This window comes from Podarcis filfolensis (genome assembly GCF_964270895.1).
Source record: "Podarcis filfolensis genome assembly, chromosome: 1".
In the NCBI taxonomy this organism is placed as follows: Eukaryota; Metazoa; Chordata; class Lepidosauria; order Squamata; family Lacertidae; genus Podarcis; species Podarcis filfolensis.
The window spans coordinates 44358451-44377539 of NC_139604.1; the positions used below are offsets into that span (position 1 = coordinate 44358451).

The 19089-nt window shown below is 41.8% G+C and overlaps 1 protein-coding gene across 3 annotated transcripts in view; it reads left to right on the forward strand.

The window, feature by feature from the left end:
• Window positions 1–16390, forward strand: part of HEG1 (heart development protein with EGF like domains 1) — a 60909-nt gene extending 44519 nt beyond the window's left edge. For all 3 annotated transcript variants that reach the window (XM_083584343.1, XM_083584344.1, XM_083584345.1), the window contains 6 exons: window positions 769–903; window positions 6570–6612; window positions 6763–6800; window positions 7653–7740; window positions 9026–9200; window positions 10644–16390. In XM_083584343.1, the coding sequence (XP_083440469.1) occupies window positions 769–903; window positions 6570–6612; window positions 6763–6800; window positions 7653–7740; window positions 9026–9200; window positions 10644–10793 (629 nt within the window). In that variant the 3' untranslated portion in view covers window positions 10794–16390. The remainder of the gene's footprint in view (window positions 1–768; window positions 904–6569; window positions 6613–6762; window positions 6801–7652; window positions 7741–9025; window positions 9201–10643) is intronic.
• Window positions 16391–19089: the final 2699 nt, after the last annotated feature.

Consider the following 19089-nt stretch of genomic DNA (forward strand, 5'->3'; position numbering starts at 1 on the left):
GGATTCGGTTTAAGAATGGACTTCCAGACGGAACGGATTAAGTTCGTAAACCAAGGTACCACTGTATTGAGAAGACATCTGTGGCAATGGCTTGCCTCTTCAAAAGGGTATGGGAGAGTGTGATGCTAATGACCAATACCAAGATAACGGTCTACCAGGCTTCCATGCTGAGCACGCTGCCTTATGGAGGTGAATCATGGCCATTTTACACCCGCCAAGAGTGACGCTTCAATGCCTTCCATATAGATTTATTAGGAAGATTTTAGACATCACATGGCAGGACAGAGTCTCAGTCAAAGTTGTGCTCTCCCAAGACCACATTCCCAGCACGTTTGCACTTTTGTCTCAGCGACATCTACGCTGGCATACAATCATGCACAAATAACACAAAACATGATCTAAAAATTACAACCATAGTTAGTAGTATACACAGCTATTACCAACACACTGGAAATGCTTGGATACTGGATTAGCAAGATCAGCTGGTTAGGTTTTTTGTCATTAAGAGATGAGCAACAGCTGTACAGCCTGGTACCTTAGCAATGGTGGAATTTCAAAAGGGAACAATAAGGGTCAAACAAGTGGTAGGAAACCTGTGGATGGTGTAAACTGTTGTCCGGCAACATTTGGAGGGCCACAGGTTTCCCCCATCCCTTGCTCACAAAATATCTAATTCCAGTCCTGATATCTGTGGAGAAAGAATCCAGTGAAGGTGCACTTTCCCTCTGCCTAGTTAATGACCTTCCCAATGTTCTTTTTTTGCAATAGTTGGCGGTCTGTGTAAACACAAAGATCCGGAATGCGACAAAGAAACTTCTGTGTGTGTGGACTTGGACGGCATTGCAGTTTGCAAGTGCCAGGCTGGATACTTCAAATACAACAAACGGGATCATTCCTGCAGAGGTATTATGCATTGTGCAGCTGGATCGCTGGGGTTCATCTTTAATCTTTTGGTTCCAGATCAAAGGATATTCCGCAGATCAATGTGATTTCTTGTATTTCTATGCGTGCTAAGCCCTACGAATAAGTATTAAAAGCTTAGGTTTCCTTTACCCAGTGCTCGTTTTTCTACAGTAGAAATTGGGGATATGGTCTCTTGCTTCCTCTCAGTGCAGCAATAATATTATCCTTTTACACAGCATGCTGTGTAAGCCAGAAAGATCCAGTGAAAAGAATAAAAAGGGGGCAGGCCAGGGAGGGGTCTGATATGCCTGTGGTGAAAGTTCAGTTTTTAGAGATGACATAGTGCGGTTATTTCTGTCTCTGTTTTGTCTGATCTCCAAGGGAAGTAAAAAAAAGATAATTGCTTTTTATTCACAGGCTGTTTTGGTGGATCCTTCACAATGTTCCAATTGAGCTGACCCAAAGTGTGAATTGCTTTTTCATCCCGAAAAGCAGATAACACATTTAGAAACATGATCCAATCGCATTTAATTACCCTATTGGATATCTTTTAGATTGAATCCAGTTCAGTCCAAAATAAAATACTATCCCCACTGCTTGTTCAGGAACTTCTTGCTCCATGCTAACTAAGCCATGTGGATGTAGCCTAGATCCTGTCTAGATTTCAGCAATATGACCTCACTTTTTCTGTTAATGGAAGTAGCCGCTGTGACCTTCCATTAGTCTACACCTCAGACATTAATTAAACATGGAGAGACAGAAGAACTTCAGAAATCTGACATCTGTGCTCGCTCTGAGATAACCCTCATTTTATTTCTGTAGTTCTCTGCAGGCATTCAGTATGAATTTGCAGAGGCTCAAACATGAACACGGATGCTGATTTCCATCCCCTTGGTTCCCTGCACACTCTGGGGGCGCCCCTGACCAATACACCTTCAACATTAGCCTGAAAGTGTTGCTTTGTTCACACGGAGCATTTCCAACATTGGAATAGGAAACTTCGTCAGTCTGCTTTCATCTATATAATAAGTAAAATTATAAAACAAATCATCATAAAGACAAAAATTAAAAACCTCTTGTAGAATCTCACATTCACTTGCGATTTATCAAATCGGTGAAGGCCAAATCCAAGACAGCACCTTACTATTCCTCTTCCTATGCTCCAAGGCCCCTCAATCCCAAAATAAATTTTACTTTAAAAGATACAGATGCCCCACAATTTCTGGGGAGTATGGTCCCTGGCACTTGGGATGTTGTGCTTCCTTTTCTCTTCCCTAACCAGCTCCTTTCACTTATATCTTTATTCTCTTTCTTCCCCCCATATCCCCCAGCTCCTTTTTCTTCTCTGCATGGCCATCCAGCATCCTTCTACCCCCATCCCCATCCAATGCCTTTCTCTCTTTGCTCCACAATCATCCAGCTTCTTTCTGTGTTCCACCCTCTGCTCTATTCCCAAGATCATCAAGGCTTCTTCCTCCACCCATCCTCTGAGAGGAATCCTTTCTATGGATACAGGAGTGAATCAACCAATTCACTCACTCATTTGCTGGCAGCAGTCACAAACTGGACAACCTGCAGTTCCACTTGCTCCAGACTACAGCCTCTGAACCTCTCTTGATCAGAGCAGGCCAGAATTAAGTGCAGCAACACCAAGTTTGGTTTAACTTAATTTCTGCAGCACTCTAGATTGGTTGGGAACTCCTACACAAGTGCCCCATTAAGCAACAGCTGTGTCCTTGAACAGCTTTGGGGATACCTACATTAGTAATCCCAGCAAAACTGGGAAATATGGCTGAATTATGGTCCAGGATGCCCTCTTTGTTGGCAATTTTCAGGAGTTCATGGCACCTGGGGAGGAGCCAGAGCTAGATTTCTGAAGTCCTGCCAGGGCAAGCGAGTGAATGAGGAGTGTATGTGACTCTTACGCAGGGTCAGGGAACAGTAGAGAGGCTGGCTGGCTGGTGAAGAACAACACACTGCCAACTCTTAATAAGGAGCTTCCCTGCCAAGTTTATAGTGCCATTTGGTTCCAGAGATTTTCTGCATGAAAATCAACCTAAACTTTGGCTGTACTTGTCTAACAGATGCAGATTCACCTGCCTGTTTATCTGCCTTGAGTTCTGGATCTCAAGCGTTCTGTTGATGTGTCCTGCATTTTGAAAATGGTTGTGTTTAGACACGGTGGGTGGCTGGGTTCACTGCACAGCAGAAAAAATATCCAGATGTGTTTCAGTGTTGGGGAAAAAGTGGTTTCTGGCTTTCAGATAATAGCATGTTTTGGAGTTAACGCTTTATACATTCTCAGAGGGGTGGAGGCAAGGTGCCAAACCTCCCCCGCCTTCCATCAAGCATAGCAGCAATTTATTTAACTTGCTCATTCCATTGTTCTAAGCTGCTCACTTGAATAGTTAGAGGGGTTCCTTTTATGGATGATGCATCAAGGGCAGGGCCAGAACATCACATAATTGTTTGCCAATAAGGAACGTGTAGGGCCTAACTTAAAATCACTGTGTGCAAATTGTTTAGCCTTGTGGGCTCCAGCAAAACTTAGCTGGAAAGCTGCAACCGAGTTTCATATTTCACTTTTCCTACCTTCCTTGTCTTTATTAAGCTCTATAGACCACATATAAATGCGACCAATAACAATCAAAGAGGATTGTCATCTCCTTGAAAACTAAATACAATCTGAATTTTGGCCCCACTAAATAAATAACAGAATCAATTAATTTATAACATAAAGATGAAATGCAGCATTTAAACAAATAGCATCAAAAGCCCTGTATTTGCATAGGAACGACAATGCAGGCTCCACTGCTCACTCCACACTGTTGCTGTGCTTGCAGCAGTGCTTCAGGTTTGTTCAGTGGAAGGGGAGAGGAGGAAATCCTCACTACTTAGTAAAAGTTTCCTGAACTTTTGCTGTTCCCATTGCAAATGTTCACCCTCCCCCAGTCTTCGGCATGGGTTTGGCCTCATTCCCTTAAACCCCCTGAAATGTACAGGGATGGGTCTTTTGTTCAGCATTGATTTAAACCAATTGACTAGCAGAGGTCACTATTAATCCACAGGAATGCCACAGATTAAAGTATTAGAAACAACATAGAAAGCTGCTTTATACCATCAGGCTATTTCTCTATTTATCCCAGCATTGTCTATCCTGAATAGCAGTGGGTCTCTGGGGTCCTAGGGACTGGTTTTTCACGTTACCTGCTAACTGATCATTTTATCCAGAGATGCAAAGGATTCAGCCTGGGACTTTCTGAATGCAAAGCATGCATTCTGCCTCTTGTTTCCTATGCCTTCTGGGACCTTGTGAATGCTAAATATGTGCCATTAGGCAGAAACGACATGTAAACCAAAAACAGCCTCTGGAAACTCTAGCTTGTATCCAGTGCTGCTATCCCACTAGAGCAGCAGACTTCACTTTGCACAACAGAACTCCTCTTCATCCTTTTGCCCTGTAGTCTCCTGAGCACCCTCAAAATCTGCTCCGGAGGGTTGGATAACCCTCTGGATCAGATTTTTGAGGGTACACAGGGAAAGGAGAAGGGGAAGTCCCACTGCAAAAGTGGAACGCCCCACTCAGTGTTGAATACGACCCTGATACACTGAGCAAGGGAATAGTGATGATACTTAAACCCTTTGCCCTCCAGCCATTAAAAAACAAATTCAATATCACTCCCAGCTGATTTAGACTGAGTTCATCTAAAGTCGTTTTTTGGATATCTAAAGTATTCATTTTCTCTCTATATATATTCTCTGTTACTGAGGTGTTGTCATGGACATTCTTTCTTTTTTTCCCCTCTTCCCCCCGAAAAGGAAAAGTTAAGTGTGCCTATATACCATGCAAGGGATGATTATGAATGGGAAAATGGCTACAGTCAAAGAGGTGAAAACTTCCTCTAGGCCTGGGCGATATATCGATATATTGCCCAGGACCGGTATGAGGAGCAGACCGTGATGCCAGCTTCATTCAGCAGTACAGTGGTACCTCGGGTTACATACGCTTCAGGTTACAGACTCCGCTAACCCAGAAATAGTACCTCGGGTTAAGAACTTTGCTTCAGGATGAGAACAGAAATCGTGCTCTAGCAGTGCGGCGGCAGTAGGAGGCCCCATTAGCTAAAGTGGTGCTTCAGGTTAAGAATAGTTTCAGGTTAAGAATGGACCTCCGGAACGAATTAAATACTTAACCCGAGGTACCACTGTATATCGCAGGTGAAACCACCATATCTCCCAAGTCCCTCTGCTAGCTGTGTCCGCTGGAGGGAATCAAAAGTTCCTTCCTCCAGCGGGCGCTGCTAGCAGAGGGACCCAGGAACGCTGGCAGTTTCACCACCAATATATCACTGAGTGTAATCACCATCCCACTCTGTACTCATACAACGGAGCCACCGATACAGCCTGTTCCTCCCTCTACATCTTTAAACTGCTTGATGGAGGAGTGTGCAGCTGCCCTTGCCTCAGTTGAGCAGTTAAAGGAGCTGGTTTCTGCAAGCCATCTCAGCGGGGGGGGGGGGGGAGAGTTCCCTCTCCCCAGCTGAGTTGCATGAACAAGCTGCATTGTCCCAGCCTGCAGCCCTGGGAGAAACCATCTCAGCTCTCGAGGTGAGAGCTGGGGCAGTTTCACCTGGTGTCTCACAGGCGGAGGCCAATGCATCTTGTTTTTTCAACATCACGGTATATCGCCAAACTGCGATGTTTGGCTGGCAATACACCGCGATGTTGAAAAGCTGATCCTGCCCAGCCCATGCCTCCTCCCCTCCCCACCTTTACCCCTGTTCCTCTGCTCAACACTGCAGTCTGCACAGGCTGCTTTTGGTTAAAGATGTATTTGAGTGAAATGTGGACACTGCTGCAAGTCTTTTAATATGTAGCATTGCTGTGTGTTAAGAGTGACCTCCACTGGCCAGATGGTTTAAATGCATTGAGTTACTTGCCTAGTATTGTCTTATTTTTATTAATTTATTTGCGCTGTTTGTAATCCATGCTTTTGTGAGAATATATCAAGGGGGTATACAACATAGAAGAATCAAATCAGCAGAATGCATCATAAAAACATTAATAAAAACTTCAATAAAACATAATTCAATGCCAATTGGTGAAAAATAGAAAGTTCATATTTCAAGGTCTTCACTCACTGCTTTCTCTCACTCTTTCTGTATGCTGCTCCACACTACATGGAAAGCCAAATTATGCCTTAGGAAGACTGAATAAATGTGCTGGATTCTTGAGAGGAACTCTCCGCCACTCTGTTCCTCCCTGGTTCTCTAAGTTGAGCCGAGCCAAGGTTTGAACCAGGCTTGTGTTAGAACTCCCTCTTCATTAATGTTGGGTCCCATCCACACCACCCTGCCAGCCACTACGCATGATTGCGCATATTTATTGGCCAGAATATAACGGAATGGTGCAATTGATTCTGGACAACCCAAGATGTGCTTGTGTTGATTGAAAAGCAAATGCTGGCCATACCCAATGGAAACCCACTTTTGAAACTGAGAGGACTTTCAAAAGCAGTTTTTCACAGGTGTTTGCTGTTTAACGTGGGCAGGGATGTAAAAAATAATAATATTGCACTGAGTTCACCTAAAGTAGTTCTTTGGATACCAGCAATTATCTTTTTCTGTCACTGAGATGTGCTTATGGACATTCTCTTTCTCTTTTAGCTTGTGAAGATGGGTATAAACTTGTGAATGACACTTGTGTGAGGTACAGTAAATTATAGAAATCTGTTTTCTTTGTTTCTCATTCCTTTCCCTCATGCTCATTGCCATCACCAGTCATTAACACATTTTGATCACTTTCACATTGGTTCAATTAACACTTAATTGATTGGAAACTTTTTTCCCCCTGTTTCAGTTGCCCATTTGGATTAGGAGGATTCAACTGTGGGAATCGTGAGTATCTGGTCCAGCAGCTCTAACTCCCAAACTGGTTTTGCTTTTCTTTCAATAAGTTATATGGTCTTTCAACAATAGATTTCCAAAACAGTGCATGACCGAGGCTTTAAAGGCAGTCACTTATAGCATATCAAAAACCATTCATTTAAAACCAACAGATGTTTAAGCAAGCAGTATTAAGGGATCAGTACAAATAGAGCAGAACAGAAAAAAACATTATCAAACCTAATTTTTAGACATTGTGAAAAAGAGAGCTCACCCTGACCCTGGAAGGAATACAGAGAGGAAGCCATATGAGACTCCTGTCAGAGGCCATTCCAGAGTACTTGGGCCACAGCAAAGAAGGCCCTTCATCTTCTGAAAGCTAACGTGGTGTCAATGTAAAACTGTTGAAAGTTCTTCATTGTCTGGGTGGGAGGATTCCTACAGAAGGAGAATTTCTGTGAGGTAATTTGAAGCCAGGCAATTTAGTTCTTTATATGTCAAAACAAAACCAGTACAGCACACTGAATTGAATCCGTAAACCAGCCAGCAATGAGTTCAGACATTTCAAAATATGTAAAATATGTGTATATCAACTAGTACCTGTTAATTGCCTCTGTGTGAGCATTTTCTCATAGGCTAACTAGTTTTTCCAGTTCTGTCAAAGAAGCTAAGCTACATCAGTGAATCTTTATCCCATACCTGATGGTGGCTTTGTAAGCATTCCATGACATAAGAGCACCTCAGAGGTTATAGCTAAGGGAATCTTTACAGGCATCAAGAAGGTGACAGTTTCACATTATTGCCTATACATAAAAGATGAACCATTTTCCATTGAAGCAATATTGTTTCTGTTCTTTGCTTTAGCGTATCAGCTAATCACCATTGTGATCGCAGCAGCTGGAGGGGGACTTCTGCTCATCATGGCGATAGCTCTCATTGTCACATGCTGCCAGTAGGTATCCTAAGCCAAGTGCCTGTGTTTAAAATAAAATACTAAATACTCGTCATGGGGAAATTGTTTATCTATTGATTATACTTTCGTTGAACGAAATTGCACCTTTAAAATGTTTATTGTGATTTTGCAAAAATTAATAATGTCCAACTGTTTCAGAGCTGTATATCAACCATATCAAGATAAATGATTTGGCAGATGTCATAAATACCGAAAAGCACAAGTAAGATCTGGCAGAAGCTTCTTTAATTTTTCAAAAGAAAGGGATATTATCGTTACATTTCCCCACCACCATTTGTCCAAGGAGCATACTAGAGCAGTGTAGTATCTGACTCCCTGCTAAGGATGGAAGAGAAATTTGATGCACTTTGCATTTTAAGGCAAGCTTACTTAGTCAGCGCCTTCTGAAATGATACGTGAAATGAAACACAGCTATCCTTCAAAGAAACTTTCCTCAATTTTGTGATGCAGTTCTCTAGCCAAGTATTGCGTACAAAAATACATACACTAGGGTCAACTGTGCATGTTGTTGTTTAGTCATCGTAGCCGTGTTTGACTCTCCGTGACCCCATGAACCAGAGCATGCCTTGGAAACTCTCACTTTCTTCTCAGAGCTTCTCCTTTTTATGTACATGGAGTTTTCTTGGCAGAATACTGGAGCGGTTTGCCAGTTCCTTCTCCAGCTGGATCACATTTAGTCTAACCTCTCGGCTATGACCTGTCCGTCTTGGGTGGCCCTGCACGGAATAGCTCATAGCTTCTTTACTTATTCAAGCCCCTTCGCCACAACAAGGCAGTGATCCATGAAGGGGTCAACTGTGCATAGAAATGCATATATCCGTGAAAATAACATGCAAAATGTGTTTATATGCAATGAAATGGCTTTGGAAAAAAGAGTATACTAGGCAACATTTCATACCAAAAAATATGAGAAATTTGCAGTAAAACTATGATTTTTCATGAGGTTTTTTTAAAAAAAAATTCAAACATATGTGGAAACATATTCTGCATACCCCTATTCCCCACCCCAGTCATAATTGTGTTTTCACAACACCCCTGTAAGCAAGGCTGTTCAGAAAGAGAGAGCAACTGGCCCAAGGACATTCAGTGAGCTTCATGGCTGGTTCAGTGATGATTTGCATCCGCGTCTCCCTCATCCAAGTTCAACCACTATTCCACACTGGCTGTCTTATGGTTATGAAAAAGATGCATGGGAGTTTTATAGCTATCTCCTGTCCTTTTCATATGATTTGCATATAAATCTTTCTTTCTTTCTTTATCCCAGGAAGAATAAAAATGACATAAGCAAACTCATCTTCAAAAGTGGAGATTTCCAGATGTCGCCATATGCTGAGTATCCCAAAAACCCTCGAGCTCAAGACTGGGGGAGAGAAACCATTGAAATGCAAGAGAATGGGAGCACTAAAAACCTACTACAGATGACAGATGTTTACTATATGGTAACTAATCCTCAGCTTGTACATGTGCGTTTTAACAAAAGTCCAAAGGTTATATACTCAGTGATATATAACCAAGGTTACAGTAAAGATAATTGGTTTTGAGCAGGGGCTGTTGTGCAGTCAGTGTATGTTCCTGCAGGCCTCATATGCTGATCTTGCCATGGAAGGTTTAAGCTAAATGAGAACTTTATTGTCTCTCTCCATAAAGAACAGAACAGACCCAGGAAACGTTCCACTTCACCTAGCTCCAGTTAGTCCATTGCCACCTAGTGGCAAAACTATGTCTATGCATTCAGATAGTCCAGCCTTCTACAGGCTGCCACAATTAGAGCATACAGCCGCTATAGCATCATAATAGTACATGAATTATGATGTAACAATTCCCATAACATCCAACAGTGATGTCTTTGTCTCTCCAGTATGACAGATTACTAAAATCTTGGCGTTGGGGAGGGCCAGGAATATTGTTCATTACCTTCATAGCCTCCCCTTTGCCCAATAAATTAATGGAATCCACCCCTCTCTAGCTAAGTTATGCTGAGAGAGAATGATTATCCCAAGTTCATCAAATGAGCTTCATTGCTGGGTGGAAATTTGTATCCAGGTCTCCTTCATCTTCATCCTATAATCTCTGGGATTAGCAGCCATATGACAATGATAGCAGCATACTGTATCTCCTACATCATTGATTCCTACCTGGCTGTGCTTCACCCAAAATAGCTGCCCTGGAGGCGTTCCCCATAATATCTACATGTGCATCAGAGTACAAAACAAATGTGCTGAATTTTCTATGTACTCATTGGTCTGGGTTGCAATGGCTATGATTTGTTCATACCAGTAACAGCTTGTGGGAGAAGCTTGCTTTCCAGTATGCTAAGGAAGTATTAGGCAGCAATATATTTTCCTAGGTTGCATCTGATTGGTATAATTCTGTTTCCAAAGCTTTGGCATTCCAGATTTTTGGTTTGAAAGAGAATGAGAAATAAAAGTGAAAAGAGGGATTCAGAGATATTACTGTGTTTACCTTTGTCATGCATGGTGGCAGTATATAGACATAATAATAGTAACTGCTTCTATGCTCTGATTTTTGTTTTAATTTCATGGTAATGTTGTTTACCTATATATATATATATATATATATATATATATATATATATATACACCACAATTCCATCGAAAATTTCAAAGCAGTGCATTATATACATAAAACCCAAACAGATCACCAGCTATTATTTTTTCTTCAGTTGTCTTCATGAGCCTGGTGGCCTAGAATGCTCAAACAATTATTACTGAACACATCTGCTTAATCTCTATCAGAAGAGCATATTATCTATTGGAAGTGTTCGTACCTTCATGTATTATTATTAAAATCCCACAAAGGATAAGTGCTGACTGTTGAACCGTTTTTTCCTTCCTTTCTCTGTCCATGTCTTATCCTTCTAGACAACCAACCCAAGGAACCCTGAACTAGAAAGAAACGGGCTGTACCCACCTTACACAGGTCTTCCGGGATCCCGACACTCCTGCATCTACCCTGGCCAATACAATCCTTCCTTTGTTAGTGATGACAGCAGAAGAAGAGATTACTTTTAATGGAATTGCAGGAGAGAGATGGGAAAGTGAATGGAACACCGGCCATTGCCTGCTGATTGTTTTCTGGGTACACATTAATTATACAGCTCAGATGCTGGCATAGTTTGTATACAGAAAGGAAACTTTGAACCCTTGGAGGATACTGAACAGGGTTGTCTGAAAGGAGCCATTTGTAGCTGCTGTTGAACAGCAATGGGAAGGCAGGTGTAAAGAGCAAGTCGGCACACAGGCCTGTCTAAGAGGCAAGGGAGAAACTTAAAGGAGTTCCCGTGTGTACATTCTGCATCTTTTCCTTATCACTAATTGTGTCACATAATGTGAATTTGATAGTAGATCACTAAAGCAAAGCTAACAAACACTGTGGATGACACTCTAAATCTAACGCCAGTAAAGTGTGTTGTGTTTACAGTTAACAACTAGTGCTGTGTTTGTGTTGCCCACGTTTTATGCAAAGCTGCGTTGAGTGGATTTTATGGAAAGAACCATTTCTCTGTCACCAGGTATCTATTAATGGGTACTGATGAGATAGTCACAGAATGCCGGGGATGTGTATGGGAATGTGGCCTAAGGATGGGGGTTCTATGTGTAATGTGCAAAGTTCAGGGTCCTTTTTCTTTTCTTTGGATAATGCATCTTCTTATTTCCTGTCTTGTCACTCAGTTGTGTATTGACTCAGTTGCAATGGTGCTTGTTCCTGCCCTCTGTTTGAATTTATTATTGACCATTGTCTCATGAACAGTAATCATTGCCCCATGCCCATGCCTTCTCCAGCCATGAATTTTTTCTTCCTCCGTGAACTCTTAGTGAATTGATTATGTATGGTGGTCTCATACTATAGAAGCACGTGTGTGTGTGTGTGTGTACCCAAATGGTGGGTGAGGATTTCCCACAGTAAAAATGGGGGTGTGGGGGTGTTTTATGATATTCAGGTTTACAGATCTGAAATTTGAGCTCAGAAAATAAAATCCTGAAATCATCAGATCAAGAAGAAGAAAAGTGATAGGAATCTGAAACTCTGGCTGAGAATACCTGAAGTGCCACAACATGTGCCCCCAAATTTGGTTGGGATGCTTGTTGAATTTCACAGGCAGCTGACTGTTCACTTTTAGTTTAGCTAGGCTGATCACTGTGATATGAGACCAACAAACTGTGCTTGTTCAGTGCACTGCTGCTACCAGACTAAACCCCACAAGAGGTTGAGCTAATAGAGCTGGTTTAAACGGCATACAGCCAGCTTACCAACTCAAATTTTCCCTCTCGTTAACTCATTGTCCTTTCCTAGCACTTAAACCAGGATTCCAAGTCACTTGTAAATTGTGGTTTGCCCCAGAACCACATTCTTCCATATGGGAAAAGGAGTCTCATACTAGAATGCCCTTTTGTGGTGTCTTGAGTTGTAACCCAAGACATCTTCTCATTTATTTATTTTTGTCATTTTCAAAATGTCCATCCCTTTGCTGCTGAAGAAAAGTGTGCTTTTGCCTCTTTCTTCCTCCCATCCACATAACCAGGGACCTGGTGTTCACCCACTGCAACACTAAATAGCTCACCTCCCATAGTTATTTATTTTAGGATTTCCCAATCCCTGGCAACACATTTCCCCACCTGCAAGGCTAGCCCTGACCCATTCCATATCGTGGAGATAAGATATAGTACGGAAGATGGCTTAACTTTTATGCAGGTAGCTGTGGGAGAAAGCAACCAAGAAACATTTTAAGTGGGATTGTTATCATATGTAGCTGAACCTGGACCCAAGTTCTCTTCCTAGTGCAAAACAACTTTTGCTCTCTGAATGTTATAAAGAAGGTGTGGTTTTATGAGAAAAGAGGACTTTGTACAGTGTGCAGGAAGCTGCAGGGCGGCTGAGTGGTGACGCTTGCAGCTTAATCATGAAGGATTTGGAGGCAGTGATTAATAGTGAGAGACCTAGCCTGCAGAGCGGCATGTGATTGTTTCAGATTGGGTGAGTGGGGGAAGATTGGGTCAGGCCAGAGGTGTTTCTTGTCCTGCACTCCTGTATCCCATAGCAACCACTTCAAAATTGTGAAAAAGGATGCACTTCACCAGAAGGTGCAGAAAAAGAAGGAAATAATCCAAGGATGTGGGAGAGAAAGGAAGGCATGAGAAAGTGGGAGAGACATACACTGTCTGTGTACCACTTCTGAATACATAGGCTAATTGCCAGTGATAAAACTACCCTCTTATGAATTAAGTTCAGTTGTAACTATAGTCCATGACATTTTCGAGGCTCCAACCTCAGATTTCATTAGTCATAGAATAGGCTAAGATACCATTCTGTATAACGGCTAAATTCACAAGCTTAACTACAGCAACCACTTCTGCAAGCAGAAAAGGACCGGGGAAAATATCCTGAGTAGTCTAGTTCCTCTTGCTCTAGCTGTACCTATTCTGCTTTTTGAAATTATTTGGGAACAATATTTCTATTTTTAAAAAACAGATCATCTGTGTTCAGGTCACTTTACTGCTTTCTGTATTGCAAATTGCTTCAGGGTGTACTTTGTACTGTAAAAAGCCCCCCCCCCGCCCCAATGTAAAATTAATCATCAGGTGTTTTCCACAGACTGATCTTGCATTGTCACACAAGGAAGACGGATGCGAAAGGGAGTTTGTTCACCTTGATCTGGCAAGGATGATTCATGTGTGGGGTGAAAGAAAAGGCGGGGGAGCTATACCCAGATGGTCACTGCAGTCCAGCTATAACAGAGCTGATACTGCGAGCCATCTGGTTGGTGGGTGTGTACATAGAAATCTAGATGAAGCAGCACATGTTCAGCCATATTCCCTCCATGGGAGGAATCTTTGGATCAGGACCTTTGGTTTGGATGGCAAGGGAAATGACCCATAACTATGCCCACTTTTATGGAAAGGTGTAGTTGACAAAACAGTTGCCAAACACCCATAAGAACTTTCAACGCTTTCTGTCATAATCTTATATTACAGGCCTCGTCCAAGCATCCCTATGGTTTAAAGTGAGCACTTGTGGTGCTGCACCACTACTATTTCCTTTCCCACTTGGAGGAGGAAACACCATGGAGGACGGCTTCCCATTAAGTGCCAACAAGCACTTGTGTATTGTTTCTTTCCTACCTAACCAGCCACAATGGTTATCCAAAGTTTATTTGTTATTTATTTTATTTATTTACCCTATTTATGGATTGCCCTTCACCCAAAGGCCCCAGGGCAGGACTACACAGAATTGAAACCGAAATTAGTAATAAAAAAGCCTGAAAACTTAAATTCCATACAAATAAAACAGCAGCGTCAATTAAAATCCAACCCCAATGTACCTGACCCTTCCCTAAAATCCTGAGAAAGCTCAGCGATGAAGTGACAACAATGTGGTGGTGAGGCAGGCTTCAGAGGGGAGATCGCTCCAAAGGAACGTGGCTACCCCTGAGAAGGCCCAACTATGGGTCCCCAGCTTATGGAAAAAGATATGGAAAGAGACATTATTTTAGATACTTGGGACCAAGCTCTTTAAGGGCTTTAATTACTAGCACAGGAACCTTAACTATGGCCTGGAAGATTTGTAGTTGTTTCAAAATTGGTGTCCTGTATGAGCTTTTCCAGATACCTACTGGCAGTCTAGCTGCTGCAATTTGCATTAGTTGTTGTTTCTGGCCCATTTTGAAGGGCAGCCCCACATAGTTCAACCAGTTATGCACACCAGGACATACATAACTGTGGCCAAGCTATCTCTGTCCAGAAATAATTGTAATTGGTGCACCAGCCAAAACTGGGCATGGGCATTCCTACCTCTGTGGTCACGTGGACCTCAAGGGATACAGCTTTGTTATTAGCTTACCATCACGAGGGCTGGGTTGCATGTAGCAGGAAGCAGGCCTCTGGTTTGTTTTCCCTTTGAGTGGAAGACAAGGAGTGGCAGTGGAGCACCTAATGACTTTTAACTTTATTTTAACTATGATTTAATGTGACTTGCAAACCAGCCCACAGACTAGCTGAATAATCATTACCCCAGTTAAAGGAACTCTGGGAGTTGTAGTTCTGTTCACAGAACTGGGAATTTCTTATGAGAGAGCGAATTCTCAGTACTCTCAACAAATTACAGTTCCTAAGATCCTTTAGGGTCAAACTTGCTGTGGATTCAAAAGTGAATAGTAAAGTGTCCTTGGTGGAAGCTCTGCAGAATCCCACTGTGATGCCACATAGAAGAAGCAACAAGAAGAGGAACAGTATAAAGGGGAGTTCAAAACATTTATTTGTTTAGTAGAAATGAATGAGTATTTCTTAGTTACTAATTGGAAAATCAGTTATGCTAATATTTTATTATATTTGGTGACAGTGAGATACTGAAATCTGTGATGGGTAGTACAATGGGGGAAAGCCTGCAATATTTTGACACTACAGTATTTTGCAGAAATAATCAAGATTATGAGCCTATGCAGTTATGTGACCGAAGTCCCATTGGACCTAGTGGGATAGAGGCTTAAGTTTGTAGTAAAAAACAGTCATATGTTTGGGATTCTTGTTCAGATATAACAGTGCAACCCTAACCATATCGACTCAGAAGTAAGTCCTATTGAATTAAGTAGAGCTTACTGCCAGGTCGTGGGGTTAGGATTGCAGCATAATGGAGCAGTCCAACCTCCCTTTGTGCTGGGCTGGTGGCTGGACTGGGCGGAAGTGTCCTTCCTCTGGCCTCCTGCTGGATGCCACCTTCAGAGCTCCTCTTCTGCCGGCCAGCAATATCCTCACCACCAGCAGCCAGCACAAAGCCCCAAACTGGACTTTTGGGGGGAGGGCGGAGCTGAGCCAGCCTGAGATGCTGCCCCAGCACCTGCCATCCTCACCACTGTGTGCAGCAGGACTGCAGCTGAGGAGGTGGGCTCTGCTATTCCATAAAGCTCTGCCAGGATGGAGTGGGGGGGGGGATGCAGAGAGTTGGAATGTTCCCTAAATTATTATTGAGACCTCGTGGTCAGTTGTTTCATAGGAAGGCCTATGGAATGTTGCACAAACTTTAGAAAGCTTACAACATTTATTAGAGAGTTCTATCTCTGCTATATCATTCTGTCCAATGTTGGGAGGAAAATGATCTTACAACATCCAATATATTATATTTCTTTACAGTGTTGTTGGTTGTTAAATGAAATCTGCTAAGGGTTTTGTTTTGCTTTGCTTTCTTCCATTAAAACAACAACAACTAAATTTAGCAGGACTGCAAAATAGGAAATCACTCTCATCTTTACCAGTCAAAAATGTATGTGATATCTACCATGTCTTTCAGACAAGATAGATAAAGCCTTGTTTGTGTGTCTTCATAATGACTCTGAATGTACCGTCAGTTTGACTTGCAATTGTCTATTGTACTTTGTTCTGGATTTCAGCTTTGCATATCTGTGAACATAACTTCTGAGATGTTTTGTTTATTTTATGTTTCCAACACAGTGTTATTTAAAGGTGTATCTTATTTGCAGCCTCCACTAATTACACAGTACTGTAGTTCCAAAGTATAAAGTATAAAGTTTGGATTATTTTATACCAGCATCCAAATATTTGATTTCTGGCGTTCTAGTCAGTGTAATAAAAATGATACAATAAAAGTATTAATAATATTCTGAACCTGAGTTTTTATTGGTACGTGCAAACAAGACAGCATCCGCATCTCAGTTTGCATATGGTGAAAGGTTAAATAATACACTTCTCAAACGTCTCCACTGATAGGTTTGATAGGTAATGGCTACAACAGGTTTTTCTCTACCTCAATATTCTAGGGCTCCTGAAAAGGCAGGAGAGGAGATCATATTTCAATAAGCAGGTGCATTCTGGTTATAAAAGTTGGCAAATCTACTGTAGCTGTAAAATCCATATTTGAAAAGTATATTATACATTCAGAAAATGAGAACAGGTGCTTTTTTCATAAACCTTACAGTAAAAATGGGGGGGGCAGCCCATCCAAAAAAAATATATTGAGGGGGCCCAAAGTGCCTTGGCCCCCAGGAGCCTGAGCCCATGATCAGAACTGGTCTTCCAGATCATTCTGAGCTGAGGCTGCACACAGTGGCTTACTAGCTTCTTATAGCCTAGGACAACGACGTAAGGCATAATTAGACAGGCTTACATTCCTGTTCTATTAAATCCAGTAGAAAAAAATACACTTATTACAGTGGGATTTAGGTGCACCTGTTTTCTGCTGGCTTCTTCAGGGAAGATAGCCTGTCCATGCTGAAGTTGTATTAAAGTTTTATCAAAAATAATTGATCACGTGAGATGCAACTATCTGATTTATTTAAATCTATATTTTTGTTATCATTTTTTGTTGACAGTAGGTCTATTGCAACCATGGCTCTTCAACAGGAATAATTTATTGAAAGAAGATTTAAATCTTTCCTTTCTTTATGAAGTTCAAACCTGCTTGCAAAACAGTAAAATACAACACTATATGAAGCAAACCACCACAAAACAGTAAGAAGCATAATAAAGCATACCTCAGTGTGCTTTATAAGTCAAGTGACTGCCTCTTATTTTGCTGTTATGAATTGGGGTGTTTTATTGTTTGCATTTGCTGTGGATCATTTTATTATTGTCCATTGTTCTCTCTGCCTCAGAATTTGACTGGGTGAGGGGCAGTTTAGAAATATTTTAAATAATAGGTAAAGCATAATAAAAAGACAATGCGAAAAGAGCAAATAAGAGCAAACACAAAGGGTTGTGTATAGTTACAGTAGGCAATAAATTAAAAACTAGTTTCTCAGCCTCTAAAGATCTTAATCTTTATTAGGTTCCTGGCCTTGAAGTGGAAAGACAAAATGCAGGAAGCAAGACCAACCTCTCTTGGCAGGGAAGTTTTAAAGTCCAGGGGTGTCAATGAACAATGCTCCACCAGAGCAAAATGGAGGATGCAATATCTATGCAAAAGCAGCAGGTAGGAGAAGGTGTTAAAGTCATCTTTTGTACATAACCTTCTCTCTCCCAGCCCATCCTCACTAGTCACTTCTCTGCAGCAGTTTCTCCTGAATACCCCAACCCATCTTTTGGTTGCAAACACAAACCTTTGCCAACCTGGTGCTCTCCTGATGGTTGGACAACTTCTGCCAGTCGCAGCCAGTACGCTTGCAAGGCTTTCAGGTGAGCAAAGGTTGGTCTATGACAATAGTGTCAATATACAGTGGTACCTCAGGTTACATACGCTTCAGGTTACAGACTCCGCTAACCCAGAAATAGTGCTTCAGGTTAAGAACTTTGCTTCAGGATGAGAACAGAAATCGTGCTTTGGCAACGCGGCAGCAGCGGGAGGCCCCATTAGCTAAAGTGGTGCTTCAGGTTAAGAACAGTTTCAGCTTAAGAACGGACTTCCGGAAGGAATTAAGTATTTAACCCGAGGTACCACTGTAATATTGCAAATAAATGGAGCACCTAATTCCAGGGCAGTTCATCTTGAGTTCAAGGTCCTAAATAGTACAAGGAAACAAAACCAATACTTGGATAGCTGCAAAAAATAGTAGAGCTTAGTTTCATAGCAATAAACACCTGCTCCAGTCTGTGAAAGCTTAACCTGGAGATAAAAAGCCTGGACTTTAACCACCGGGAAATAATTTGCACGAGAGGCAACATATGGATCAGTGCACAGTTTTCTAGGATGTTCATCCGGATTTGAAATTCGTTGCAGCAACTTTAAATTCTTGTTTTACATAGGAGGATGGTTATGAAACAAAATGACCAAGACTTTGGCAAAATCTTCAGAGAAGTGCTTCCAGGCACAAGCCCTGATATCCTGAGTCCCTTATGCACCCCATAGCACATTCATCTTAGTGGATAGGCACTTCTGACCCATATGGACCTGCTACCTTCAATTAAATGGATGGGAGAGCCCTTGCAGGTCGAGAAGCAACAAATGTGCACCAGAATTTCTGCACCAGTGAGGAATTTCTTTTACAAGAAGACATGTGTTTGGGGAAAAAACTTCCTACCAGACTCAATCTGCTATGGGACAGGGTATAATATTCTTTATCATAATGCTCTGGTGCAGGGATATGTTTTAAAATCTCAAGGGTTTTACCGTTACTTTCCGCAGAAATGATTTGTGAACTTCTGTTTTGCTTGCCTGCTACCTAGAATCAACTGGGCCGTGTAAGACAGGCTGCAAGTTCAGAAAAAGGAAATAGATTACAGTATTTCATTCCTGCTTCCAACTCTCTCTTTTTCTTTATTTCTGTTTGCTACCTGGTGATTTCAGGACTCAGGGTGAAATTTTATATTGGGCCCTCAGTTTTAATCCTTCCTCCCCCAAGTGAATTAGAAGAAGATTAAAAAT